This window comes from Diadema antillarum, unplaced genomic scaffold, assembly GCF_040938485.1.
Source record: "Diadema antillarum isolate AM-2024a unplaced genomic scaffold, OU_Dant_1.0 seq00001083_RagTag, whole genome shotgun sequence".
Lineage (NCBI taxonomy): Eukaryota > Metazoa > Echinodermata > Echinoidea > Diadematoida > Diadematidae > Diadema > Diadema antillarum.
The window spans coordinates 652733-671081 of record NW_027271903.1 but is presented as its reverse complement, the minus strand read 5'-3'; the positions used below and the strand labels follow the sequence as shown (position 1 = coordinate 671081).

General features: G+C 38.1%; 1 protein-coding gene across 1 annotated transcript; it reads right to left on the bottom strand.

Annotated features, from left to right (window-relative positions):
* Nucleotides 1–1381: 1381 nt before the first annotated feature.
* On the bottom strand, nucleotides 1382–16784 carry LOC139743468 (RNA polymerase II subunit A C-terminal domain phosphatase-like). Its single transcript, XM_071653953.1, has 6 exons — nucleotides 16549–16784; nucleotides 11158–11241; nucleotides 10594–10684; nucleotides 6897–7022; nucleotides 4284–4531; nucleotides 1382–3533 (listed from the first exon to the last, which is right to left on the bottom strand). Exons 1-6 carry the CDS (start codon nucleotides 16782–16784, stop codon nucleotides 1946–1948), a joined length of 2373 nt encoding a protein of 790 aa, XP_071510054.1. The 3' UTR covers nucleotides 1382–1945.
* Between the last annotated feature and the right edge of the window lie 1565 nt (nucleotides 16785–18349).

Genomic DNA, 18349 nt, shown 5'->3' with positions numbered 1-18349 from the left:
TAAAAACAAACATTAATACAAATGGTTTCAACACATATCAATTAATTTAAAATGAGCATGATGTGTCATGTTCAATGACAATATGAACAAAACATAATGGGATGTCTCCGTTGGTCCTAATCAACACATACAGAAGGGTCATTTCAAAGGGGCAACTACATAAACAAACATATGACTACAAATTTAAAAATGACCTGACTAAATTGTACACAATGTCAAGGTGTTTGGGGTTTTTCCTTTAACCCTATCTTAACTGGGGTGGGGGGGCAAATTGATCCCCCTTAACATTTCACGCGATGATTCCGCAGTGGGGATTTTCCAGCGCCATTTCTTGACTTTTTTCTTTGAAGTTTCCAGAATACATGTATTATGGGAATAAATTTGCAACGTCCGGGTACACCGTTCTGAAGTTACATGTTTTTACATGCATGTCAGCCCAGAAACAGCTCAAATTTGTGATGTTGTGTGTAAATCCAATGCAAATTGTGTTGTTGATTTTGGTAAATTGATACACGTGTATGAATTTAATAAATTATTTCAACTTTTAATCATTTACACTAATTAATTCTAATGTATAAGCTTGAAAAAGTGTCTGCGCACAAATTTTGGCAAAAAAACAAACACAAAGGGTTGAAAAAACAATAAAACACTTAAGAAATTAACAAGACAATAACAACCAGAAGAAATTATTTTTGATTGTGATATACTTTTTTTTTGTAAGAAAATTGTTTGAAGTGTCTTGAGGAATTCTGACACAAAAATTAGCAATCCTTCAAGCCTTTTTGATGGGAGTTACAGGCCAAAATATGATTCGGTGGCCGAGATCTGAAGATGGGGTCAAATTGACCCCCTCCCCCTGTAAAAACTTGGTTTCAAATAGCCCAGTTAGAATAGGGTTAAAGCTGCCATTCTGTCTGCATCTATTTTGTACAAAAGATCTCATTCTTTTAAAAATGAACAAAACAGAACAAAAAACAGCAGTAGAACAAAAAAATGACATGTGTGGCTACATCCTGCTTCTCCTGTTTATACACTGTATGTAACTGGTTTACACTTTTCAAGGCAAAGCTATGCTTCCGTCCAGTGAATAATTGCAAATGTGGTGGGCATGGAGATGAGACAGTAGTAGAATCCATGAGTGACATGTTGACAGGGACAGTCACACCTTACAAGTTTGGTTAGATGATTGGAAAATTACATTCAGAATAAGGACCTGGCAGTCCTGTCAATCATTACAGCAGGATTCCTTAGAATCCAGGGGGAGTGTACTTGAATGCTCATAAGACATACATTTATGGACAGTAAAACACACACACACACACAAAAAAAGGCTGCAAAATACATTTTGCTGCATATCTTTTTCCATTTGTTTCTTTGCCACCAAATGACACTAGTTACAGCTTGCAAATAGCTTGATAGAATAGGTGGCATACTAGTGGTTTGCAAAAGTGCAGTTGTACAGAAGTGGAATGAGCATGCACTGGCAAACTACAATAGCTTCCTTGTCTACTTTCATTATATACAAGATAGTCAATGTACATTCACCCGTATTTAAACTTGATAGTTCAGCATTTCTTGCTGAAAAAATGGGGGACAACACATGATGGACTTTTACAATAACTACTGGGCATTTTGCATGAATTTACCTTTGTGTGTCAACAGAGCAAGCCACAAACTTTCACAATCTTTCACATGAAGTGCAAGGATTGATAATACTGTAATTTGTCTTTAAATTTGTGTTTCTACAAAGAATTACGACATCAAGTGCTGCACTGAACTTATCTCTAACTAGTAGCTTGATCTTTGCTACATCTGGGAAACAACTGAATTGAAAGGACGGAAATATACAATCGTACCAAATAAAAAACATTATGATGTCTTTTTCCCAGAGAATTGAGCTGTATTGACTAAGTTCATTAATTGGAGAATTTCCAAGCTCTTTCATTTACCCTTGATCCCATTTCCTAACACTACGCTTATATGTCAGTAGGTCATCAATGGCGTTGGCCATCTTTTGCCCTTCTTCTTCACTGAACCACTCTTCCTCGCTCAACCCAGCACTTGAACTACTATCCTCCTGGGGTCTCTGAAATGGATCAAAGTCATTCATGTCATCATCATTCTCAGAGTCCATGTCGTCTCTCTTGCGCTTCCAGCCTCGTGGACTTTCCGCTGTCAGACTTTCATCATCACTGGACGATGATGCAGGTCTCGTTACACTGCCAAGGCTGGTCGGATTGCTGCGTTCATCGTCCTCCGAATCACTGCTCCCACTGTCACTAGTACTATCATCACTGCTGTCACACATGTCCTGCACTTCTCTGTCCATGCTAGCAAGGTCTTCAGAGGAGAAGCTGTACATGGGGTTGTAGTCCTCGGACAGGCTCAGAGGTCTAGCCTTTGTTCGCTGGGCAGGGTTTCCTACACCTGTGGATTTTCCATTAGTGCTGGCCATAGACTTAGACTTGGCCTTTCCCTTGCGGCTCTTCTGTGAGCCTGTACTCTCTGTGTCACTGTAACCAGGAGTGCTACTCCTACTGCCGTGTTTGCTTACATCAGGCAGGAGGAATAGCCTCTCATCCACTCGTTCCCATCTCTCCCAACAGCACCACAGCCAGTCAGGTTCCACGATGTAAATCTTCCTGCTCCGCTTAGCCAGGTGTACCTTGGAAGTGCCAACTGTGGCTGCCACAAGATGTGTTGTTGCTCTGCCTTTGCCTTGGTCTTCTTTGCTCTTTGTTATTACTTGGGGTGAAACTTTGGCACCAAGAGCATTGGCCACTTTCCAAGCTCTGCTCTGCTCAGGAGGCATGTTGGTAGGAAACACTCCACTAAACACTATGTTACAACCTTTCAGGACAGATGTCTTCATCTTAGGAAGGATAACCTTGAGGTCAGGTAGTGGTCTGGGTGAGGGCTGTGCATCCACCTGACTGAAATAGGTCCTGTGAATGCGAATCAGAATGTCTCCCAGGTACATGAAGTAATCATCCCCATCCTCCTTTGCTTCTTTCTCCTCGGCAGTGGTAGTCACCTTTTCATTGTCACTATCCTTCTCTTGGGTGATCTCCCCTTCTTCCTTCTCTTCCTTTGCTTCTTTTGTATCACCATCACCATTCTTCTTTGTCTTTTCACCTATAGCATCTTCATCTTTACTGTCTTCTTGTTCAGCATCCTTTGTTGTGGAAGAAACCTCAGAGCTACACACTTCACTTTCGACAGCTTCTGATTGCTCTGTTTGGTTTTTGCCTTCATCCTCCTCTGAGATCCCAGAGTCCTCTAACTCTGCAGATTTTTTGGCTTCCTCACTTTTTGATGAACCAGATGATGATACGTATGTTGTAGATGATTCGCGGGGCCTGTGCACTGGTGGTGTCCCGCGATCATTAGCAAGGTTTGGAGGAGTGTTTATATCCCCAGTACCCTCAAAGAAACGAAAAGGAGGAACCTGGATCAAATTGGGGGCATAATTCCAGACGTCGTCTCGATCATCGATGATACACACCATCTTGTCACCACGAGGAAATATGGATCTGTTGGCAAGGATGGTCACAGAAACTTACATGAACAAGATATCAATATGCCGATACCGAGTAGCCGCTTCTCCCTACACCAGTGTTTATTTCATGGATCAAATGCAAGTCATCTGCTTGAAATATTTCTTATAATACTCATAAGTTCAAACAAAGACACAAATCACTCAATACTACTTTCCACTTGTGACTTATGATAAGTTAATAAATGTCTAAACCCATTGCTGACAAATAAAGAGTGAGATATCTTCATCCCTGGATAGTGTTTCATAGATGTGCGCCCAATATATAACAGTTGCATACATCAATATTCATCCAACACGCATGACCAAAATTCAACAAAGGCCAAAGCAGTAATCCTGTCTTGTTTTCACTTAAATTATTGTCCCAATGCTTACTTTTCCTTTTGAAATAATGATGTGTATACCAGAACTTTACATTAGCCTGGTGGCCCAGGGCTAATACTCAAAACTGATGTTCTCATATCAAATTTCCAAAATTAAAAGGCTATCATTTGGTGGCCCAACAGGGCATCTAATATTCAAAATGAATGTTTATACTTTCTTTCATTTCGGGCCACCACATTTTGATTTTTTCAGGTCACCAAAATTTAAATACAAAGATTTCAGTGGCCATATGTGACCAATCATTTCTTAGTTGTGCCTCACAGAACTCTACAGACAAGACTCAACTCAGACAATGAATGAAATGAAAACTACAAGAATAAGAAAAAATTGGAATCGAACTCACTTCAAATTGGCTGTCTTGGAATTTGGGTCAAAGCATTCATCCCTGGACAGGATACGATGAGAGAAAAACTTCCCATCTGGGTCAATGATCTCTGCCACTGTGTGAGCATACAGGCGTACTCCCATAGTGAAGATGTGCAGCTGGTAATACTGGCTGACTAAGTCCAGGAACTGGTTGCATCCATCCCGGATCTTGGTATGGTACCAAGGAAACAACGGGCCCTTTCTCAGCTGGAAGTGATGCACACCCTATTACGGAGCATAAGATAGTCATGGGAGAGATATGTCATTTATGACAATGACAGACTTTTAAAGAAGTGAAATATGGTGTGGAACCTCTGCATTATTAAACACATTTACATAGTTGTGCAATTAAGACTTTCAAATAGCTAAAATGATGCCTTAGTCCTGATCTGAGTAGAATAAGGGATGTTTCAAAACTATATGGAAGCAACTATCCTGATTGATATGTCGATTCTAAGAAGTCAACCATCAATATGTACAATAAGAGAATGATGAGAGAGTTTCTTTAAAATATCTAAGATTCCTCTCTACTAAAAATCTGAGAAAATGCTCACAGAATACTACATAGAAGGGGCATTTTTTTTCATACTCAAGTGAGTGATGCCATTAGATTCAAACTTGACATCAACTTAGTGAACAGATGGTGGTCATCTCCTCATAAAAATTCGCTTGACCCCTTCTGACTTTTGAACAAATACTGTATCTGAAGGTGATCTTTTGGCATCAGAACTACATGTACAGTCAAACCTGTCTATAGCGGCCACCCAAGGGAAACAACAAAAGTGGCCGCTATAGCAGGGCTCGACACTAACGGTGGCCCGGTGGCCCAGGGCCACCAAAAATGGAAGTCGGGCCACCAAATTTCAAACAAGGCAAATATGGTGGCCCGCCTCGAGCCACCAAAATTTTTTGAAAAGTATGTGAATAAATTCGTAACTTTTTGCGCCGGAAATTAGCAGTTAAATTTGTTCAAAGGATGGATGAAAAGGACTGATTGAATGCCTGAGAGTGAGTGTTGAAGTTTATTTATGAGTAGATATGTCCAACTTCTAATTCTTACTATCATAAATCTTAAATATCTGACTCATTAAAAAAAAGGACTTTTAATGTTTTTTATTGTTTTTTCGGGACACCAAATTTTTCTCTCGGGCCACCAAAAATATGAAATTTAGGATTTTGGTGGCCCCATTGGGCCACCAAACAAAAAAGTTAGTGTCGAGCCATGGCTATAGACAGGTGGTCGTTATAGACAGGTTGGCGGCCATTTTGAATTTCATTACTTGCATTTTATAATAGCCGAAAATACCGCATGTTATTCTTAAAAAAAAAAACATACAAAAAACCAACATATAAGTTTACATGTGCAGCAGCTCTACTATTATGGGGATTTTCGTTGTACAATATATTCACTTCATTTTTTTTTTTCATTGCCTCCTTCTATTCTTTTGATGTTAAAATTAATATTTCCGGCCTGAGAAGTGCTCTGGTTCATCCCTACCGGTTTGCATATACGGGGTTCACGAGAGCTGAGTTCGACTGAGAATTGATAATGTGTAAAATTTAAGTAAACTATAGAAACAACACCCAGACAAGTACCATGTTGTCCTTATTCAAAGGGACTTAAACACTAATTAGTCTGCATTTCGGTAACAGTCTAAGTTGTTATTAGAAGTTGTCTTTGCCTTTGTAGCATCTATTCAGGGCTGCATTACTGAAGCCTAGATCTAATCTAGTCAAGTTGGTGGTAAGACGGGTTTTCGTGGCAAAGAGCTGCATTAATATTTTGTCAGTCATGTCTGTGTGATTGTGACTGAGCTAGGACTCGGTAGAAATCAAGCAATGAAAGTAAAAGACATCGTACTCATTGCTGATTTAATGGATCAACTCAATTTTTGTGGCCGCTATACGCAGGTTGATATTCACCACGGGAGACAAAATGAGTGGCCGCTGGCCGCGTTAGGCAGGTGGCCGCTATATAAAGGGTCTATAATACAGCAACTGAGTTCGGGGGATTTTTCAGTGGCCGTTATAAGCAGGTGGCCGCTATAGAGAGGTGGCCGCTAAGATAGGTTTGACTGTACATGCATTTTAGAACTTATCTGATATTGGTGATAAGCAGTAAAGAGGGCGAGTAGTAAAAAAAACTGAGTTTTTGTCAATTAAATTTCTTTCATTGTTTTTTTGTATTTGGGTAAAAGGGTCTGATTCATAAATTATTAGCCAATGTCACACTGTGATGTTATGCACAATCGAGCTATCACATCAAGATATAGTATATGAATTAACATGTTAAATTTAATTCTGTGGCAATAGAGTACCAAAGTCATGATATCACAGTCTTTTTTAAAGCTTGGGTTAAAAGCAAAGGTGCGCGCTTAAACACTCAGGCCAGGTGATGTTGTTTAGAACCCGTTTCCATGGCAATAAATGGCTGTGACGTTACGCTATGGTACTCTATATTTCTACGTGAGAGTTAAAGCCTTATGCAATTCAAGCATCACAATTACACGAAATTTAAAAATGAAACAGAAAGTTTCCAGGAAGAGGATTTGCAGGCATGGACAGTATATTTCCCTGAGAAGCATCTTACCGGCATGTCAGGGGGCACATCATCAAGAGTGGTGTGTATGAGAGTCTGGTCCAGATCCACCAATAAGACTAGCTTCCTGTGTTTGATCAGTGAATCCTCATCCTGCTTGGCCAAGACAGCTGCTTCCTGTTAACACACAAATTCCAGCTTTGAGAGTTAACTACCAACACACATTTATGGGCAGCTGCAAGGCCCCCATGAATCTTACTAGGGCATGCACGAACACTGGCACTTGCATGAATTGATATAAGAATAACAATACACACATTATTATTATTAAATATTTTTTGTGAAGGGGGAATGACATTAAGTTTTACTTATTTTTTATCCATGCTCTTTGTATAATACACTTATATATCAGAATGTGTCTACTTTTTTAATCTAAAAAGTATGTAGCACAGTGGCATGGAAACTGGTTATCACTGATCAAATGACAGTTATTCATATATTAACATCACAGCAGTTTTGTCAAACTTTTTTTTGGTCAATATCTAAAATAGCATATACCCGCATTTTTTAAATATTATTCCACTGCATTTGATATCTTAAGTTTCATTTAGTGTTACCTACTTAAATAGTACCAAAAAGACATATATCTGAAATAAGTTTGAAAAAAAAAAAATATTGCAAATGCTATTGATCTATGGGAATGAGAAACATTGATAAAAGGAGTCACGAAAAGTAAAAGTGCATGTGTACACCAGGGAGGTGGGAACCCCACCTCCCTGTGCACACTAGATGGCAGATGCAAGGCTTTTAGAGAAATTTTGGTCATGGGGTAGGATACCTGGTTCCTAGCCTTTTCAAGGTTATAAAGTGTATGTGCAAAAGCAGGACATTACAAAGGCCATTCCCCCAATTGCCTCAAACAGGCATTTGTGGGAAGGCCCCATACTTCAGGCAGGAAGGTGCTTATTCAGATTACTTGCTCTATACCAGTTTCAGTTGTATCAGTGAGCGGGCTTGAAGCAATGTGAGAAGTGATGACTGTCAATGAATTGGAAAAAGAAAGAAAACTACGGATAAAAACGGGCCATTCTCCGATAAAGCGTGCAAAACTGCGATTTTCGTGTCGCCAGCATGTTTGTACAGTTTAAATCGATATTTTGTCCCTCAAAAATATTTTTTTTTTGCTTAAATTCATCTGAGAGGTCGGACGTGTAAAATAAATACCAATAAAGCTATTGGGACGTCCGGGATAATATTAGAAATACGATCCGAAGTTTGATGTAACCCTAAAAACCCCATGTCGCCAGGACAGGAAGTGTTCATATGACAAGTTGTTACTTGTTAACATATCATTCAGATGAAATCTTTTGTACCGCATTACATTGCCCCTCGAGTGCCTGAATGAAAAATAATATTGCATAAAAATATGATGTTTTGATATTTTTCTAAGAGATAATTCATATCATGTCGCCAAATCGCAGTCAGATACGTTACCCTTTTTTCAGACTCTTGAGAGAAGATCAAAGAAATGCCACATGGCAGTGTAATTTCATGTGTTAAACAAAGTCAACCTAACGCATACATGGAATCATGATTTATTCCTTGAATCTCTTGTTACAAAATAAATATACTGATCCGAAGCCGCGGAAGCCTCATGTTACGATAAGCTGACATCAGATACGTTACTTAAACTTTGATTCATTTAGAAAAAAGTGTGCTGTAAATAAAAACGAAGCTCAGATACTTTTGAATACTTAAGGCAATGATTAATCACACAACATAAATTTTTTGAGAAAATGAATATTTTAGTAGATAATAGTATGAGAACGGTAACGGCACGTCAGATACGTTACCATCAAAAGTGTCAGATACGTTACCAACAAAATAAAAGGTTATCCGGGCCGCGATTTTGCGCGCGGATTTAACCGGTTTACAACGGGCTCTCTTGTTATGACTTGCTAAAAGGATAGTTCTAAGAGGAATTTATTTGAAGAAAATCGGTTTTGAAGTGGCCGATATGTCCAATATAAAGTAAAAGAATAAGTTTCAAACAAAGTGTGGTGGCTCATCTCCTTTTATTTGAACATCTTTCTTGTAATTTATTTTGGACATCTCAGTCACTTCGGGGCCGTTTTCATGAAGTAAATACTTAATTTTTCATAGAGTTATATGCTGTAAAGTATTTCGTGTAAGTGGATTTCGATTATCTTGCAAAAGGTTAAAACCTATACTCATCTAAACCAGAAATGTACTATCACTTATTGTGGCATTTACAAAAAGTGCCGTCAGACATGTTACAAATTCATTTTCTTTCTGCTTTGTTGTGTTTGTGTGTGTGCCTGTGTGCGTGTTATGTTCCACAATAACATAGAAAGACTTTACAGGCTGAGTTTTGGTACCCACCTTTTTTTTTTCAACTTCACAGCAAACGCAACTACATGAACGGTCTACCTTTCATTATTAACTTTCATTATAATGTTGCATCTTATTTACATAAAATGGGGTTAGTATTATGGTTAAAGTCAAGATCACTCCCTTCGTTGCAGGTTTATGTTCTGAAAATATCGATAGGATTTGATGTCTAACAATTTCTAACGTTTTGCATCGGTTTTTGAATCATATGTTTGAGTGATCGGAGTTTGATGTAAATTGGTAGTTTATTATGTCAATAAACATAAATACTTTGTCAGATACGTTACCATCGCTTATTGGTTCTTCAGACCTGATTTATTACAGACAGGAACAAACGAATTTGAATTTATATTTATCACTTGCTTATATCTTTTCCAATTTCATTCTTACCGTCTTCCGTGTATCATAATAACAAAATTTTGGAACTATATCAGAAAAGAAGCATTGTGGAATTGTGCCTGCTTGACTCGTATTTTACGTACATCTCAAAGTTTTATTGAAGAATGATCTAATCTTCTATCGATGACGAGAACATTTTTTTTACGTTTAGAAGTGCGGTGTTTTAACGAAAACAATCATATTGTGATGTTCTTACAAGTTAAAATGAATATATTGGCATGATTGGTGTTGGGTTTAAAATTGTATACTAACTGGAACGTCTGATGCATCAGATACGTTACCACACACCGTTCTTCTTTCGATCCGAAATGTATTTAATCTGACAGAGATGTTACCTGGCATTTGCTATTTACGAGAGGTATAATACTTGTTCATAAAGTTGCATACATAATCAATGAGATTATTGTTGTAATTCAAATGCAGGTAAAAAGTTAGATTAGGGAAACATATTTCAAGCCGAAATATGTACATGTTCTTGATTTTTATTTAGCCTTCATTCTATAGATTACGATCATTCTTATTACAGATTAGATCAAAGCTGACTCCAAAATGTTTCACGATGCTTGTAGATGTTTAAGCTTGTAGTTTTACATTATCATTGCCATTTTAAAGCAAGAAATAAGCAGACAATCAACAGTTTTGTGATGCTACCTCTGGTAACGTATCTGATATTTGGTTTTAATAATAGTGATTATGCAAAAAAAGGACTCTACGTTTGGAAATGTTTCTAGGAAAAGTATGGGCTCTCAAAAATCACCCATTGATTGTTTTGTATTCCTAAGGGATTGAAGTTTCTGAAATGATGAAAAATAAATGAAATCTCTGATGTTGATTTTTTGTCATTTCTACAACGGTAATTGCACGCTTTATCGGAGAATGGCCCAAACAGTAATATTTGCTAGGAAGAGGGTAAGGAGGAAATACAGTTGAATCCTACCTCTTTAGTGACATGAAGTTCTGGAATGCTGTGTACCATAGCAACAGAAGCTGTGCTTGATGGTGCTTGCTTCTTGGACACATCTTCATCCCTAGAGAAAAATAGAATGGCGCATGCACTTACAATAGTCACATTGCACAGATTGTACTAGCAAAAGAGATTTGCATATTTTGCGAAAGTTAGAAAAACATCATATAATCCTGATCATTGTTATCTTGTTTTCACAACTGTTTACATGCTATGGGGGGTTGTGTTTCCGGACACTTAACGTCTTAAGTTCGCGCGTGAAAACTTACCTATTTGACATAGAATATGCACCCTTCTTTACCTCAAAGACTTGATATAGACTCCTCATATACTAGACAACATACTCTGAAAACGGCGTGAGAATTCCTGGGTGCGTCATTTTCATTACAGATGCACTTACAATATGCGTCCGGTCCCACAACCTGTCCGGTCCCACAACGCTTGGTGATACATCTATTTCATGCTGGTTTGACACAATAAAATGAGAGTAATGATGAATGCAGAGCTGATTGCAATGGTCATGGACAATGTACTTACCTCCTCAAATCCTCCCCACACTCTGCACACATGCCTTTCATCACTGTAGGGTGGGAACATCTTGACACTTTCAGCAATACTGCCCTGAAAGAGAATACAGACATCAACTTATTTTGACAGCAGTTTTCAAGGATGTAGACCACCGTTTACAAAGGGCTGTCCTAATATCATCACAACATTTCAGCTTGTCAGCTCAATACTAGTACGAAATATGTAAGAAAAAAAAAAGGGAAAAAAGACGAAAAGAAAAAGAAAGCATTTTAAATTGCAATTCCAGACTAGAATTGTAATCCAGTGAAACGCGGCTTGTTATTTTTTTTTATATTTGTGCAACATGGTTTATTAGGATCAGAATAACATGCAAGTCTAGATGTAAAAAAAAAAAAAAAATCAATCAAGCCAAAAGGGATTGAAGTGATCCATTGGGGGGGTCAAGCTTTGACAATGTTACGTTGGTATCGGTACATTTCATTTTAATAGTATGGTGAGCAGGTGCACGCAAGACCTCAAAATTTAAGGGCTTCAGCATATCAAATGTTTGGAATATCTGGGACTCTTTCTTTTCATTTTCTAGAAAAATTATATTTTGGGGGGTTCAGCATGAGACTACTGCAAAACACTACTACCAGTATTTTCGCGGCATGAAATTTTCACGAATTGGAGGCGACAGCCTTTTTCGCGGCATGAAATTTTCGTAAGTTGCCTCTAGAAATTCAATGCATATAGTGTAACGTTACACGAGAACTTTCACATGCATTATTTTCATTTCGCAAATCTTGGCTCTTGTGAAATTCGCAAAATTAAAGACAGAACAGTGTGCGAGTATACTCTTAGGAGGTTCTGCACATTGAATAGGCCTAAGGGTGGGATTTCACGGAGCACGCGAACGATTTGCGAAGGACGCGAATGACAAAATCCAGCATTCGGAAAAGTTTTTCTCCGAATGTTTTCCGACAATGAAGCCGAAAACTATTCTTGCGCAATTTGTGCGAAGTTTCCACGACGTATGAGCGAATGTCGTGTGTATCATTGCTGAAGTACAGCATGTTACCAACACGAAGAACACGCGACGGAAATGCGAACAACGAAAAATTTTCAGTAATCATGGGAGAAAATGTACCCAAGGAGAGATGGAAGCTGTCTTGAGTTGAATTTTTTTCTTTCCTCTATTTCTCCTTTCTTTTTCTCTCATTTTTCTATCGTGTGCCTGCCTACATTTTTTCCTAGGACGTATCTCCACTAGTAAAGCATATGATTTTTTTTTTTGCAGTTCCTCCAACACATAATCTCTGTACTTCAAATGAAATTTTACATACTTTAGATTAATTTTAACTGTATTCTGCGATTTTTTTTTTGTATATCAAACATTTCTTTCTCTTTGCTAGTCTTTAATTTCTTTTGTTACTATAGTTGTTAATAATTGTTTGATGTTTAGGTGTATGCTACGATTTTTATTTGTAGAAAACGTATAGGGGCAAGTCCAAGATAAGGTCCCCTCAGAAGGCAAAATTTCATCTTTGCTCAATATTGACATGTTTGGTATCATTTTGAAGCTTATGAGTTGAAGTTTTGATTTCCATGGAGGAAAAAATTATATTACATAAATTTATGCAAATTTCAAGGGCTTCATTTGCATAAATGTGAAACACAGCGTTACGTACGGGACATTTATAAAAATTTATATTAATTCAAAGGAAAGCAAATGATATTTGATTAATATGTGGACATAAGAAGTTCATCAAATAGTTTAACTTGGTATGAAAATTTAGGGATTATGCAAATGATTATGCAAATTAGCTCGTGTCCTATCATGACATGTCCCATACGTAACAAATTGAGGTCATTTTTTTAGGTTTTTTCTGAAATTGCTAAGGTTATATTAATGCCCTTTTGGAAAGTTCTAATTTATTGTTTAGAGAAATTAAATACCATAGAAAAAAGAAAAAACAGTAAAAGGAATATTTTTCATTAGGCATTGAAATAATGTTACGTATGGGACAAATGCGTTACGTATGGGACATCCTCATACATAATGCATGTGAATGCATGTAGCTAGCTGGGAAGGTCTCTCAGTGCACAAATGGTCAATCATCCTGAAGAAAGCATCCCAACATTGTAGCTACTTTTTGAGTTATAGACACTTTAAACAATACATGTTCTTGACTGAACAATTTTCAGAAAGGGGGAGGGGAAAATGGCAAAATACACAATGAAAAATCAGCATTAAAGGGATGGTATAGTTTTTTTTTTGTAGAAATGGGGATTCAGTTTTCAACTTTTAATGAGATGATTGGAAACTAATTATATGAATTACTAAAGAGCATACAATCCTAAGACTAGAGGAATTCAAAGTTTAGTGATGGAGATCCAAGTTGAAATGGTTGTGATATAAATATTTAAACAGAATATAAAGTAAAATGATTTTTTTTTATTGCAAGTGATACACAAATTGTCCTTATTCAGGTTTCAATAATAGCCACGACAAAATTCATGGGTAATCTACTCGATCACTGGGGTTCCACGCAGCAGGTATTGCTTATTTATAAAAATTAATATTTCTTGTGTCAAGTTGTTTTTTACTGAAACGAAATGGCAAACTGCCCTTCATCAATGGAAGTAAACACCTTCAACTATTCAAGTTTTCAGTAGTAACTATCCTGATAAAAATAGGGCATACATACTCAGGTTGGTCATAAAAATATAGAATATGATTAAATATGATTATGATGGTAAATATTTGGGGAATATTGTTCCCTTGTCAATCTGGATCAGTATTTGAGTAGTGTCAACTGATTCCATTCCAATAATTATGCAAAAATTTGTTTATGGGTATTTTGCAAAATTATTTTGCAAAATACCCATAAACATGTCTTTCCACACACTAAACGAATGGGGGACAAAGGGCATGCATACTCAGGTTGGCCATAAAAATATAAAAATATGATTGAATATGATTAGGATGGTGAATATTTGGGAAATATTGTTTCCTTGACAATCTGGATCAGTATTTGAGTAGTTTCAACTGATTTTACTTCAATAATTATGCAAAATACCCATAAACATGGTTCTTCACACACTAAATGAATGGGGGACAAACTGTCCCATACGTAACTGTCCCATACGTAACACGTCATGTCTGTCTTTAATTAGAACCTGTAATTAGAACTTTTTACCTAATGACATGAAACTTACCTGTGATAATCTTGAGTGTTGTGACTTTCATCACAGTGAGTTACAAGTTGTAGAATGAAATACTTTCAGAGAGTTTTGAGGTTGAAAAAAATGTTCAAAAAAACAAAAATTTTCTGGTCCCATACGTAACGGCACATATTTTCTCTTCTAGAATATAAATGTGAAGGTCATTTTTCTCCATTTTTTGCATGATCATACTTCTCCTAGATATCAATCACCATGATAAAGTTTAATATGGTCAAAAGCCATTAACACTATTTTTCAGGTCATAAAAGTCTCTGAATGTCCCATACGTAACGCGCGTGTTATCTTGGACTTGCCCATAGGTCATACATTCCCAAACGTGCGCTAAACGTTCGCGAGAATGTCTCAAAAGGTACGCGAACAGTTTGCGATTACGTTGTACAATGATCAGAAAAACTTCGCAGATTTCGCGTAACATACGCGAAACATACGCGAGACATTCTCCAAAGTTTCGGAGTCTGTTTGGGGTTTCACGAACATTTTGCGAACATCGCGCGTGTCTTGCGAAGGTCTTGCGCATTTGACGAGGCTTTAAAGACACTTTCGAGAACAATTCACGAGCAAATCACGACCAAGTGTGCGGAAAAGGTTCGCAGAAAATTTCAAACTTTTTTGAAATTCTCGCCGAAGTAAAAACGACATTCGCGAACAATTGACGACGCTTCCGAACCCTCACGTTCGTTTGGCGATCTTTTGCAGACCAAAATGCGAATGCTGGATTTTGCCATTCGCGACCTTCGCAAATCGTTCGTGTGCTCCTAACTGCGACCAGCCCCAACACGCAGTGTTGGGGCTGCGCATTGTAGCAGACATGATCATGACAGGCGAAGTATAGCGCCTAAAAATCAATATGAAATCGCAAAAATTCCGCAATATGAAGACTTACAGGTGAAGATGTAATGTTGAAGACTGACTGCGTTCAACTTTTGGTTCTGGTAATAGTCCCTTTCTGCTCGGTTTGATGAGTTAAATGCGACTCGGTCGAGAGGAACTCGGGAGAACTACATCTTGTACAGCAAATGGATTTGAGATTTGTGCGCATGCGCTGGCCATCAAGTCGTGTAGCTTTGTGGCAAGGCCTTATCATACTGTTGGCAAACCCTCTCGCTGTATATTGCGTTGCTTTCTGGGTGGGTGCGCGCGCGCACGCCTTGTCAGAAGGCTAAACGCATTGCGACTCCGCCAGCACATGAATATTTACGTGCGCAGTGTACTGCATACTGATTTCGAAAATGGTGAATGGGATGGGGAGCTAGGACTACGGACCCGTATATGGCCGTGAAAAAAACGTTTTTTCAAGATCATTGGACCAATGTGAACAAGAACAAGGTGAACGAAGGGTATTAATTAGATAAGAATCTTATGTATACTATAAAAGTACGTTTTTTCCTCCTGATATTCGAAACCTACGGAGGTGCGAAAATCTGCGACAGACTGTGTATGTTTTTCAAGCTTACCGATATAGCACTCTATTGACTCAGGACGCTCCCACAGTGTGTAACTGTGTATACGGAGCGTCCCGGGGTTAGTGTGCTCCGTGAAATCCCACCCTAACTGTTATAGGAAGAAGAAGAACATTCCTAATCCTTGTTTTTTTTACAGTAGACCCTTCTAACTGTTAGCTTAGATCTAGAGTGTCTATGGGGTATGTTCATCACAAGTAGGCGCTAGGCCTAGCAGTGATGAATTAGAATTGGGTTAATTGCATGAGAGTTGGCAGTCTAGTCTTGCTTCTCTTCATGACTTTGAATTTCATGTCAGTACCGGGTAGCTCACTTCTAATTCTCTCCTCATTCCACCCCCCCGCCACACACACGTACCCATAATCCATCGAGATCTGTGTGCGCTTGAACTGTATTGCGTGTACTGATGACTGCTTTGATATCTTCTATGCACAAGCGCAAGCAACCATTCCAAACGCTGAACGGAACGACCCCTCCCTCGCCCTTCTCGAACCACCAACATCAACATAGCCGGTAGGCAACTTACTGGGTATCTCTGTAACGAACACTTCAAAAATATCTTTCAGAATTTGTTATGTATTGTTATATATTGTTATATAGTTACTAATCCTGGTTAGAAAATGCAGTCACATATTTCTTGCAATAACAAGCCCATAACACGACAAATTCACGGATCATATTACAACCCTAAATTTCAAGGGATGGTGTTTACCCTGGTTCAACAATATCTCCTTCTTTGGCCAGCACTTCCTGTACGGTGCCGACATATTGCGACTTCAACTTCTGTTCTCCTGTGTCTTTATCGGAGGCATTTTCTTCACTCACGGCTCTATAAAGCAATAATATCGTTCCTGCAGATACTTTTGAACCTAACTTCACCTTCAATTTAGTAATTTCACATGATTTTGCTTCGCACAATGAAATTTCCAGGGGCGCAGTTGCCGCCATCTTGAAAAAAGAGAAATTTCGTGGGAAAATTTGCAGTAAATAATATATCAAAATAGCAATAATGACTATATCAAAATGTGCATATTAAATGTTTATTCTGAAAATAATTTTATTTAGATCTAATTTATTTCTAAACTAGTGGGAAATTGATTTATTCTTTGCCTGAATATGTTCCCCCTCAATGTCGATTTGAGACTGGATCTTGAACACCGATTGATCTTTACAGATAGGGTCACAATACAGAGGCGTTCGAGGGTACAGTCACAGAAATCGAGAACAGTCTATTTAGTCAACCGCATCGGCTAGCTGTGGGCTGCATCTTCGTTCGTATGCATCCGCGGGATCCGTGCACAAGATATGAGCTGACAGTACCGTACTGATCGTGATATACTAGTATGGGCGAGTTATGGCGCCTAGTTCGAACAGCTAAAACACCCACAGGTATTGTACGTAAATTTACTCATCGCTCGTTTATCTTCAGCTAAGACTCCAACGCCGCTCGTAGTATGGTGTAGGACAGGAGCATAGTAACTACTGACTGTATACATGTATCCTCTTTTTGTAATCTCTGTCTATACTCAATACTAGTTAGACCTAGGTCTAGTCTAATCAATATCTTTGCACTTTATTAATTGCAGTGTTTAAATGATGGCCACATTCATCCATCAACCTGTATGATATATTTTAGATGGGGGGTTCTTGTGTTTACTTGGAGTTTACTTGGATGTAACAGTGTTAGAGACGTAAAGCGTTGCTTATTTGCTCCTCCACTAGGTTTCATTATCCCTCTGATATGGGCTGTACTTTAGGGGATGGCTCTGTTCCAGTGTTTCTCAAGGATGATTTGAATTGATTAACACTTGTTTCCGGACACTTTGTCTTAAGTTCGCGCGTGAAAACTTACCTATTTATTTTACATAACGGTTAGAATATGCACCCTTCTTCTTTACCTCGAAGACTTGATATAGATCTAGACTCCTCTCATATACTAACGTTTAGACAACATACTCTGAAAACGGCGTGAAAATTAACCTGCTAAATCGTTGAATTTTCCCCTTCAAAGTGACTCCATGTACGAATATATCAAAGAGAGTTGTGCACGCGTTGATTTTGTACGGGAAATATATGGGGCGCGAGCATGCAGGGTGTTTACTGTTACAACACACGCGGGTCAAAATTATGAAGAGCCATGAAATGACACATGAAGAATATTTTGCCTCATTCTCGCCGTATGATCGACGCTATTGAACATTCGATCGAACTGGCCTAAATAATGACGTGTGTACATAGACAACTAAATAACTCGTAACACCTTGTGAGACTTTCACTTCTGATGTAGCCCTATTGTTATACCGGCAGCAAGAACGACACGCATCGCAGACAGCGAGAGGTATAAATTACATACATATTACTATTAGCAAGAAAATACTTCTTTTAGTTAGGTGAGAAAATGAAAGAATTATCATATTTTATGAAATTATGAGACAGTTAAATTTACTTACATTTTTGCGTCGCATCTAGATCTATCCATGACTCAAAATGAGAATTCCATTCCCAGGGTTGGT